This window comes from Gracilinanus agilis, chromosome 4 (assembly GCF_016433145.1).
Source record: "Gracilinanus agilis isolate LMUSP501 chromosome 4, AgileGrace, whole genome shotgun sequence".
Taxonomy (NCBI): domain Eukaryota; kingdom Metazoa; phylum Chordata; class Mammalia; order Didelphimorphia; family Didelphidae; genus Gracilinanus; species Gracilinanus agilis.
The window spans coordinates 321,984,089-321,996,587 of record NC_058133.1 but is presented as its reverse complement, the minus strand read 5'-3'; the positions used below and the strand labels follow the sequence as shown (position 1 = coordinate 321,996,587).

Here is a 12,499-nt window from a genome sequence, read left to right as displayed (position 1 = left end):
CACAGTAGAAAATGACCAGAGTAACCTAGTGTCTCATAAACCCAAAGATCTAAGCTTTTAGGACAAGAACTCCTCATTAGACAAAAAACTACTGGGAAAACTGAAAAATAGTTTGGCAGAAATTAGGTACAGAACAACTTCCCACACCATATACCAAGATAAGGTCAAAATGGGTGCATGATTTAGACATAAAAAGTGAGATCAGAGGCAAATTAGGGAAGGATGGAAATAATTTACCAGTCACATTTATGGAAAAGGGAAGAATTTATGACTAAGAGATATGAGGCATTATGGGATATAAAATGGATCATTTTGATATGAAATTAAAAGGGTTTTGCACAAACAAAACCAATACGGTCAAGATTAGGAGAGAAGCTAAGAAAAATTATTTACAGCAAGGTTCTCTAATAAAAGTTTCATTTCTCAAATATATAGAGAACTGAGTCAAATTTATAAGAACACAAGTCATTCCCCAATTGATAAATGATCAAAGGATATGAACAAGCAGTTTTCAGAAGAAATAAAAAACTATAGTTAAATGAGATGTTCTATATCACCATTGATAAGAGAAATACAAATTAAAACAACTCTAGGTACCACCTCACACCTAGAAAATTTGCTAATGACAGAAAAAGAAAATGACAAATGTTGGAAAGGATGTGGAAAAGTTGGGACACTAATGCACTTTATTGGTGGAGTTGTGAACTGATTCAACCATTCTGGAAAACAATCTGGAACCATGCCCAAAGGGCTATAAATCTGTTCACACCCTTTGACCCAGCAATAGCAGTAGGTCTGTATATCCCAAAGCGATTTAAAGAAAAAAAAAAGGAAAAGGATCTATTTGTACTAAAATATTTATAACAGCTTTTTTTTTTTTTTTGTGGTGAACAAGAATTGGAAATTGAGGTGATGCCCATTAAATGGGGAATGACTGAACAAGTTGTAGGATGATTGTGATAGAATGCTACTGTTATGAGAAATTATGAGAATATTTTCAAAAAGACCTGGGAAAACTTACATGAAATGATGCAAAGTGAAGTAAACAGAACCAGCACACTGTATACCATAATAGAAATATTATACAATGATCAATTGTGAATAACTTAAGCTACCGTCAGCAATATGATTTGATATAATTCCATCATATATGATGAAAAATGCTATCTCCCTCCAAAGCAAGAATCAATGGCATCTGAATGTAGATTGAAGCATACTTTAAAAAATTTTTCTTTTTCTTATTAAAATTGATTTTTGATCTGTTTTCTTTCAGAACATGACTCATAAAAATGTTTTGTAAGATTGCACATGTATAACTTATATCAAACTGCTTGCCGTCTCAATGAGGAAGGAATAGAGGGAGAATTTAGAACTCAAAATTTTTTTAAAAGAATGTAAAAATTGTTTTTGTATGTAAATAGGAAAAAAATTTCTTAAAAAAGAAAACATTCTTTATACAGCAAAAATTTATTTACATAGTTCTTCAAATGTTTTAACATTCAGACTCTTTCCATCACCTGACTCCAAGTGTGAAATGACAGAAGACAACTGAGATTTACAAATAAAGCCAAAAGAAATTTCTACTCTTTTATATACACATACATATATACACACATAAGTGTTTGTTATTTTAACAAATTTCTGTTCAGGATCCTTCACAGAATACTTCTGCTGACAATGACATTTCAATTTATGGTATAATTTATAAGACTACAAGAGAATTCAAAAGGAAGGAAGAGTAGAACATACACTACATATATATGTATATATATATATACACATTTTAAAATATACAAAAAGTGGTAGGTTACATATTAGAGGTTGCCTATCATTTCTTTTTCCATTTTTGGTCATATGGTTTGGCAAATGATGATGAATCATGACTTTCTCCACTGCTGTACTGTTCATATAAAGTCTGAAATAAAAAATACACATAAAGAAAGAAATAACTAGGCATATTTTCATGTCAAACAAAAATAAATTATGGGACTTCATATTTCATTCCAAATATCTATTTTGTAGTAATATTCTGGCACTTACTGTTAATTTAAAAAGAACTGATAAAAAAGCAAACTTATTATATGAGATGAAGAGGAACAAAAAAAGATGTTTAAAATATTATTCCTGGCCTCACTATAGTTATGTGGATTTTTGCATCATCTTATATTACGTATCAATTTGATTATTTTAAGTGAAAATAAGCAAAGAAATAATCCACTTTTACCTTTAGAATATATAAAATCCTTTTAAGAATCTGACATATTTTACTAAATATTCCAAAAGTTTTAATGAAGTTCTTGAAACTGCATTAAAACTTGTGAGACACTATATATGCAAACTATAAACTAAACTAAATGTGGGTGTGCCTCAAGGATCTGGGCTTTCTCTTCTCTATAATTTCTCATTTGGTGACCTCGTTAATTTTGATAAGCTTTTCCTGTGTTCTAGTGCTGACATTTCAAACATTATGACCTACAGACATATAAAATTCAACATATCCAAAAAGAACTCATTCACTTTCCTCTCAAGCCCAATCCTCTCCCCAAACTTCCTTATTTTTATTTAGTGTACCACCATTCTTCCAGTCATTTAGTTTTACAATCTTGGTGTTACCTTTGATTCCTCACTCACCTCATGGTACATATCCAATCAATTGCCAAATCTTGCTCTGCCTATCTCTAAATTCATTCTCATCAAATAACTCACCCAACTACATTTCTTTGTGTGGACTCTCCAGGTACCAGATGGAACACTGTAACTTAAACTATAAAAAAAGGCTACAGAGTCTTAGGCTTTTCTGCTGGTTTTTAATGTCTCAATTCTAGAATCTGTCATTTTTTCAAATGGCTACTTCGAGTATCAATGCCCTCTTCAAACATTAGTAAACAAGCCTTTGAGAGTTGTTACAGCTGCCTCATCCCCCTGAGATAAACCTGGTGATTAATTAATCTGGCCCTTGGACCACACACATATAGGCCAAGAAAGCTTCTCTGCTTTGGTAGAAAATCCCCTGCAATTATACTGTTGTCATAGGTTTTGGGAGCTCAAAATGACCTATCCATCAGGACAAAGCAGCAGACTAAAACTTTAGTGGAGGTGTTAATATTTAAAAATAATTAATGTGAAGCAGATATTTTAGGAATCAACACCTAAAATGTATTCCAGCTTATGGATATTGATTAGTACTTCATTAAACTTCAGATAGACAGTTGCAAGTTTAAAAGTCATGGTTTGCCCAAAAATAGGCTTCTGTGTGCTGTAAGAGCTGAAACAATGCTTAGAATAATATCACATTTACCACTCCCAGCGTGTGTTCATCCTTACACCTAAACAAGTTAGTTATGAGTATAGCTTACAGAAGAATATTTATATACTACTTCAAGAACTATAAAATAAAAATTGTCTTGATTCAAATAAGTATTTGTTTCCCAAATAAGCAAATGCTAAATAGACTGAAAGAACTTTAAAGTTGGAAAGGATATCATTTTACAGTTGAGAAAATGCAGGCTCAGAAAGCTTAGGTACTTTGCCCAAGGTCAGAGTACAATCACAGCTAGAATTAGAATTCTAGAATCTGTCTTCTATATCTCCTAGTTTCATGTCTTTTTCTCTATAGCATAGTGTGTATCTTTTTAAATGTAGATACATATTAGGATCATACAAACAGCTGAAAAGGACCTCAGAATTTGTCAAAAAATTTTAATGCAACTTCTTTGGATGACCCATTCTTTTTAGTTTTTTGGTTAGACAAGGAATGGCAACCAATCATCACTTAAGGACATTGATACTTACTCTGGCAGCTTTCAAAATGGAGTTAGGAGAATTCAGGCCAACAAGCTGGCCAAGAACATGTTTCATTTCCTCTGTGGTTCCCTTAACCACTTGACCACCTATAAAAGTTATTACATTATTTAAAATCAGTAACAATTAAGATCAATCAGAAAGAGGCATAAGCACTGATAGGAATATAGTTCTCATTCAATGATAAAGTAACTGAGAGTCTAATAGTCAAGTAGTGACTATTAGAAAAGGAAAGATACCAAAGGAAGAGTTAAAATGTAACTTTGGCACCTAGAAGATGGTAAAAAAAGTAAAATACCTCCAAGCACATTGGCTGGGTTCTTTAAGGAGGATTTACTGAAAAGTATGGCCAGATTCAAACAGAGTAAGGCATAAAGAGGTACAATTTTCATTTGCAAAAAGCAACTAAACTGATAAAATTATATATCTAAAATATTAAATTATGTGGTAGAAAGTAGGTTGAAAGACAAGTTCAATTCATTTTCTACATGTATTAACATGTATATTTTCATTAATCACTTGGTATTAACAGAAATTTTATTACCTGATTGTGACTGAGTTTGAATCTGAACATATGGATGTACCAAGAGTTCAGGAACAGATATTCTCTGTTTAGGATCCCTTATTAAGCAACACTGTTGGAAGGGAGAAAAATATATTAATTTTCAAAGTGATTATTCTTATATATATGGTAAAGTCTATAAGTTCACACTAGGAAAAACGACTAATTTGTTGTAACTTTACAGAAATTGCTTACCTGGAACACTATTCACCTTAACTTGTACAAAATTATTACATGACTACCTCTTTTACATGCAGAGTTCCTTAAACATTTGCAAAATTTAAAAGTTCCTTTAAAGCTGAAAGAGTCAATGTGCCATTAGAAATTTATTAACTTGACGCCTTCCCAATTAAGATCAGGGAATGAAACAAGGATGTTCATTATCACTATTTATTAAATAGTGTTTGAAATGTTAACTGTAGCAATAATAAAAAAAATTAAGATTAAGTAAACAAAATTATCACTTTTTTGCAGATGAAATAAGTTGTCTCAGAAAAGGAAGGAAAGAAACATTTATTTAGCATCTAATATGTGCTAGGCACTGTGCTAATCACTTTATAAATAACCAAGATAAGTTCCAAATGAATACTTCACTTAGACATAAAGGATGACAGCATAAACAAATTAGAGGAGCAAAGTAGAAAGCACTACTATTCAAATCTATAGATAGTGGAAGAGTTTATAACCAATTAAAGGAAAAAGAGGAGCACAAAAACAAAATGAACAATTATAAGTATATATAATATTGGAAAATTTCTGCATAAAGCTTATTCAGTAAGAATTAGAAAGCAAGTAACTAAGAAATTTTTGCATTAAGCTTGTCTGAAAATAGTTTCAATATATATAAAGGACAAGTCAGGCCCACTGAGAAAAGCAGTCATGCTTGCCTGAGATTGCTGGCAAGGCCCCAGTCTCTCACACAAAGGCACTGCTGCTCTCAACCAAAATGAAGAGCAAAGAAGTCTTTGTAATATCATGACTGAAAGTATCAAACCTTTTCCCTAAGTTACGCAGAAAAGATTAGCTTTCTCAACTTGTTCACGCCTATAAAAGCAACCCTGTGCGAGTATTCTACTATAAAAGTCTTTCTTTCTGTCACAATAAACAAAGATCATAGTCCCAAGTCCCGGTACTGTTTCTTCTGGTTGGCTCTTCTCAAGGTATGCTGGCCCCATCTTTCCTGTCCTTCTTAGCTCATTCTCTCTAGCCACTAGTGTTCCTATCAAGCTAACTCTCTCTCTCCACGGTTATAATGGCCCTCAGATCTAGCCATTCATCACCAGATACCCACACGCATACATATATATATCAAAATGATAAAAACAAGAGTTACTCAAATGATAAATGGTCAAAGGATATGGATAGGCTAGCTTTCTAAGGAATAAATCCAAGCTATCAAAAGGCATAGGAAAAAATGTTTCAAATCAACAATAATAAGAAAAATGCAAATTAAAAGTTCAAAGGTTTAACCTAAAACCCCTGGATGACCAAAACCAAAAGAGGTGGAGGGAGTGATAAATGTTTAAGCTCTGATGACGGCAAAACAGGCAATTAATGTATTATATATGAAGTAGTAAATAGCATCAGTCATTATAAAAAGCAACTTGGAACTAAGCCTCCAAAATTATTTAACTATGCCTACCCTTGGACTTAGAAACACTTTTTTTCATTCAGCAATGGAGGTGGTGTTTGGAGAATATGGAAGGGAAAGAAAATACATTTTTTCTCTTAATTCACCAACTCCATTCAGCTCTGCATCTCTAATAGCACACATATGTACAAACAAATACAAATAAAATTCTTTTAAAAGTTACCTTTAGTACATCCTGTAGATCTTTTTCAGCAATTTCAGGGAATTCTATTTCATGATTAGGATCAATTATAGCATGTAACTTAGTGATCTGATTTATTATATGCTGAAACGGAGTCTTCCCATAAGTCATGCAGTATAAAATGCATCCTAAGGACCACACATCACTTTTTGGGCTTATCTATGAAAAAACCCACCCCACAAAGCAAAATAAAATCTAATTTAATTGCATTTTCATAGAAGGAAAGAAACAAGCACTTATATACTCATCCAAGAATAGCATACTTTAGTAGTTCTCACAGCTCAAGAAGGGTGGTGCTATTATTACCCCTGTTTTACCACTGAAGAAACTGAGGAGGAAAGTAAAACACTTGCCCAGTTTCACAAACATAGGCAATACCTGAGGAGGGATATTCGATCTAAGGTCTTCCTAACTCTAGGCCCAGTGCTCTATCCACTAGGTCATTTAGTTATCAGAATCACCAGGTATCCCAAAATTGAAAAATATTTACTCTTAATATTTAAATTTCAATAAGCTCCAAGAAGAAACATCGTCACTGTCATAAACTACTTTATTTCATGAAGATTTTAGAGTAAAACGATTCATTAGCAGAGCTTTTGTCAAAAACTCTTAACAAGTATCACCAAAAACTTTATTTGGTTATTGGTTATTCAATTTAATAGCTATAAAAATGGAACAAATTAAGAAATCTACAAATCACAATTTCCTGGCTTGGTAAAATGTATAGAAATCATCAGAAAAGCCTACAAAGATTTGCATGAACTGATGCAGAGCTAAATGAGCAGAACTGAGAGAACACTGTACTGTGATGGCAATATTCTACAATGATCAACTGTGAAAACTTGGCTACTCTCTGCAATGCAATGATCTGGGACAATTCTAAAAGACTTTAGGACAGGGAATGCTCTCCATCTCCAGAGAAAGAACCGTTGGAGTCAGATGGATATGGATCAAAGCACACAATCTTTCACATCAGTTTTATGGTTTTAATTTGGGGTTTGGGTTTTATATGAGTGCTCTCACAACCATGACCAATGTAGAAATGTGTTTTGCATCATAATACATATATGGTCCAGAAAAAAAAAGAGAAATTACAGAATCACATAATCTTAGATCTGGAAGGGAACCTAGAGATTATCTAATATAAAGCTCTCATTTTATATCTAAAGAAACTGAGGTTATGAGAAATTGTGATTACCCCAATATCGCCAATTAAGCTGCTTTTAAAAAGAAACACTATTCTGTACTTTACTGTGCATATGATATGACCATATTATTACTGAAAGCATTTTTTAAGAAGAAATTCTGTTCTAACTTTTGGTAAGGTCAGACTTTAATATTACCACAACTACTTAAAAGTCCTTTGGAATTCTGTGACTATTAGGGATTTTTAAAAATGTAGTCTGTTACTATTATCACATTACCTTAATTTCAAAAAGAAATGAAATAGGGAGATTTCTGTAGTCGATAAACCAACTGTATTTAGTACCTGAAAGATCACTCAGTATTTCTAAATAGTATCAGTTATTTAGAAAGTTCCTTTGTATAACAGCTATTACTATGAAGAATTACTAGATTCTAGTAATGCTGAATTAATCTGCTATTAAAAAGTATACCTTTGATTTTGATTTCCCATTCTCTCTTGAAGAAGACATATCTTTGATGGCTTCTGGTGGCATATAATTAACTGTACCAACCTATTTGCCAAACAAAAATTAAAGAGTAAAATACTTTTAGTCTTCATTTCATACTATTATAAAATTCAACTCTTACATGAGACAATATAGAAATTCCCTTAACACAATCTGAAATTTGAAGTACCTTCTATAAATCAGCTCAAGCCTTCAGGAATCATGGAAACTGAAAAAAACTAGTTACAAAAATATCTAAATACAGTTTGTGAATGAACTAATGTTAATAAAATTATTTAATGCCTATAGCTAAGTAAATTAATGCCATCTTGCACTGTGAACAACAATTTTTTTCTTACCTGAGAATCTTTAATAATGCTTGTCATATCTGGCTGTATTTGGTTGGCAATCCCAAAATCAATTAGCTTAAGCATTCCATCAACTATCAGAAAGTTAGCAGGTTTCAGATCACTATGAACAATGCCTTCAAAATAAAAATCCATTTCACAATTAGAAAACAAATTATGCACAGACGAATTCTTCCCACCACTTGACACAGGCTGAGACTCTCTCAACAAATCATTTATTTGGTGTTCAATATTTGCTAGATAATCTTGGCACCATGTCAGACAATTTCAAGATACAAAGTAAGCATCACTATGTGGCAAGGACTTTCTTACTACAAAGAATTCATAATCTCTTTTGAGAAGACAAGACACACAAAATAATTAGTGAACAAAATTATACTGTATGTTATCAATGTTTCTTCCTAATGTCAAAATATTAAATTATGTAACAGGCAATAGAGCATTATATAATAACTATGTAGTTTAGCTAAGTGCAAAAGGAGTTGGAAAAGGGAAAAAATTACCTTATCCTGAGCATTACAATGATACAATTTCAGATTTAGAAGACTTAGTGATCATGTAAGTTCAACCCCTGATCACACGTTAAGAAACTGATACTAGTAATGACAATAACATGGCATTTAAATAATGTTTTACAGTTAAAAAGGCATTTTATACAAATAACTATCATTTTCATGGATGAGGACACAGAAACCCTAAAAGGTCAAGTGACTTACATTATGGTCATATAGCTATTTGGATTCCAAACTCAAACCCAGATCTTTCAGACTCTAAATCCATCAGCAGTCAAAACCACTATACCAAAGCCTAGGTCAAATCATTTGCCTTTTCAATGGAAAAGATTCATCAGATAAAGGTTAATGATACTAACTTTAGCCCTAGTTATTAGCTAAACTTGAATGTTAGTCATTTAGAACATTACCCCTAACAAGGGTCCTTGATTATACCTTTATGTAAAAAGAAAAATCAAATCAAAATATACAGTCCAAGCCAAAATATTTTTATACTGGACCATCCATTTACTTCCAGTAAAGATGGCAGAGAGAACTGTAGAATGGTACATCATCTACAATATTTTACTAGGACTCTTCTCTGAATCTTCTATCATTTCTCCTGCCAATCTTTCTAGTTTTGTTTTTTTAGCTCTGGCTAATAAACTGGATAAACACAATAGATTCCAATTGGCCATAAATTCTACATTTATGAAGTTGAGTAGTATTACTGTTTTTTCCAGCTCCCTACATATCAGCTCTCAATCACTAATGAATTCTGATCTTTTTCTTATGTAAGAAGATAAACAAAATGAACAAATAATAGTTATCGAGGCTGACTGATGAGAAAATAGCAAAAGTGGTAGGAACATTTAAAGTACAAATCTTTACAACATAAAGAAAATTCAGGACCCTTTGGTGGACATTTTCTTTAAAAAATAAGTTACCTTGGGGGCAGCTGGGTGGCTCAGTGGGTTTAGAGATATGAGATCCTAAGTTCAAATCTGATCCCAAACACATCTTAGCTATGTGACCTTGAGCAAGTCACTTAACCCCTACTGGCTAGCCCTTAGTGCTCTTCTGCCTTGGAACCAATACACAATATTGATTCTAAGATGAAAGGTAAGGGTTTAAAAAAACAAAACAAAACAAAACAAAAAGTTACCTGACTTCTCAGAGTCTTAATTGGACTATAACGTCTAAAGGGCTCTTCTAACTTTGTGGTTTTCAAGAAATCAGTACTGGACAAGCAATTAGTTGTTATAAAATATCTCAGGCTCCAAGAAAAGGTTTTATAATCTTATCATGAAAAAATTTATAGAGTAGAATCTTGTTATAATTTTTGATTTCAAGAAGGACAAGAATTATGTTTTTACTGAGATGTACTTTATAACATTTTGTAATATACATATGGGAGAAAACAATCTAATTCATGGCAAAGTAATTTCAAAGTTTTATTCTTTCATAATTTGTATAAATGTCCATCTTCTACTCAGTTGTCAGACTAATCTTCCTAAAGTGCAAATCTAACCATGTCACACTCCATCCCCATTCAAATAAATTCTAGTCACTCCCTATTACCTCCAGGTGTTCGAGCCATTCATAGTTTGGCCCCCTTCCTACCTTTTCTAGTCTTCTTAAACTTTGCCTTTTCTTTAAGCCTTTACCTTCTAGAAGTTTTGGAACCATTAGTGTGTATTGGTTCCAAGGCAGAAAAGTGGAAAGGACTAGGCAAAACAGAGTTAGGTGACTTTCTCAAAGTCACACAGTTAGGAAGTGTATGAAGCAAGATTTAGATTTGAATACAGGACTTCCCATTTGGAGATCTGGCTCTCAATCCATCAAGCCACCTAGTTGCCCCCTTTTAAACTTTTCTTACATCTCCTCTATACTCTTCTGATATAGAAATACTGGCTTCCTTATAGTTCCTCACACAAGACCTTCCATCTTCCTATTCATGCATTTCACTATCTCTCATGCCTGAAATACTTTACCTCCTAGTTTCTAACTTCAATCTTTCATCAAGTCTCAGCTAAAAGTCCACCATTAACAAAAAACATTTCCTGATCCCTCTTACTAATGCCAGTGCCTTCCTTTTATTGATTATTTTCTATTTATCCTGTATACATCTTGTTTGTATACAAATGTTTGCATGTTGTTTCCCCTATTAAATTCTGAACTCCTTGTGAGGTGATCATTTGGGAGATTGGTCTCCCCAATTGATCATTTGACAAAGATGGGCAGTGTAGACTTAATCTAATTATCACAGAGGAGGGGCTGATTTTACCTTTCTCTGAATGTCCAAGCCTAGTATATAATAAGTGTTGAATAAATTCGTGCTAAGTAATGTATATTTCCATTTCACCTTTGATGAGCCCACAGATATCTGGGGAGTCAATATTCTGATGCTGAACAGATTTATACAGATGAACATGTATTTAAAAATTTACCATGCTGGTGGATTGTATGAACTGCTTCCAACATGTTTTTCCAGTAACTTTTGCGTTCCCAAGGATTGATTGTTTTTTTCTTTTTAAGCCAACTATTAAGATCAATATTTCCACATTCCATCACCATATAAATATAGCGGTCAGTGATTTCACTATAAAAAATTTAAGTTAAAATGTAATGTTATACTAAAATTAAAGTAGCAAATTGATTTTCTTCCAAAATTTTTAATTTTTTCCCCCACTTACTAATCATAAAGTCGAATGATCTTATCACTATGTTGTTGCAGTTTACTCAAATAAGCAATTTCATTCCGGTAGCTCTCAATGGTTTGATGGTCAGCTTCTTCCAAATTCACATATTTGATAGCATATATCTGCTTCTTTTCACTCAATACTTGAAAAACCTGAGAAAAACAGCACATGAAGATACACAAATATATTCTTTTTGTAAATCATAAAACTCTATGCTTATATCGCTAAGAAAGTCAGAGAATTTTTTATTGGAAATAAAATAAAAAAAAAAAAAAACCAAACAACCTTTACCTTCAGTCTTAGAATCAATAAATACTGTGTTATTGGTTCTAAGGCAGAAAAGTGATAAGGATTGGGGGCGGGGGGGAAGGAGGGGGCCAGTGGTCAAGTGACTTGCCTAGGGTTACTGAGCCATCCAAATGAAAGAAATTCTTAAAGGAACATTGAATGAAAAAAAAAAAAGAGTGAAGAATTTGTCAGAATGATTATTTTGCCTGAAACTTATGTTCAGTAAGATAACCATTTAAGTAAGGAAATGGTAAAGCAATAACTGAAATCCATACATTATCCATGAACCTTTCTGGAGTTATTAGCTTTAACCTACCTAAACATTTAGTAACAAGTAAGGAAATTAGTTTTTGAAGTTTCATCTTTCCTCTTTCCAATTTTCTCTGGCAGATGTGCTGAAAAATAGAAAAATAACCTAAAAAATATACATAAGAAAAAATTGGCAACAAAGAGGAAAAGTTGCCTCATAAAGCTGTGAGGCTCGAATGAAGGATGAATGAGTTATTATTAAGTCAAAGTCATAGGACTGTGGTTAGGAAAAGAAACTTTAAAGCTGGAAAGGAACTTTGAGATAATTTAGGATGGCTTTCTTATTTTACAGAAAAGGAAACTGAGATCCACAGAAGTTAGGAATTTTGATCATTACATAGGTAGAGTGATAATGAGATTAAATCTACCTTGCCCATTCTCAAATCTAATCACCAAAAGTGTAAACAACTCCACTTAACTTTCAAGGGGGGAGGTCTGACCCACTGTGCAAGAATGGGTGACAAATCAGAATCAACTGACTGCCCCCTAGGCAATCCTAAGAAAAGAGTCTGTTG

General features: G+C 32.8%; 1 protein-coding gene across 1 annotated transcript in view; it reads right to left on the bottom strand.

Moving 5' to 3' along the window:
• Positions 1–1,788: 1,788 nt before the first annotated feature.
• TTK (TTK protein kinase) overlaps positions 1,789–12,499 on the bottom strand; it is a 40,214-nt gene continuing 29,503 nt past the window's right edge. Inside the window, exons 14-21 of the mRNA XM_044673986.1 lie at positions 11,382–11,539; positions 11,136–11,287; positions 8,186–8,310; positions 7,812–7,892; positions 6,178–6,354; positions 4,346–4,436; positions 3,793–3,890; positions 1,789–1,915 (exon numbers count right to left, since the gene is read on the bottom strand). Coding sequence (XP_044529921.1) covers positions 1,829–1,915; positions 3,793–3,890; positions 4,346–4,436; positions 6,178–6,354; positions 7,812–7,892; positions 8,186–8,310; positions 11,136–11,287; positions 11,382–11,539 — 969 coding nt within the window. The 3' untranslated portion in view covers positions 1,789–1,828. The remainder of the gene's footprint in view (positions 1,916–3,792; positions 3,891–4,345; positions 4,437–6,177; positions 6,355–7,811; positions 7,893–8,185; positions 8,311–11,135; positions 11,288–11,381; positions 11,540–12,499) is intronic.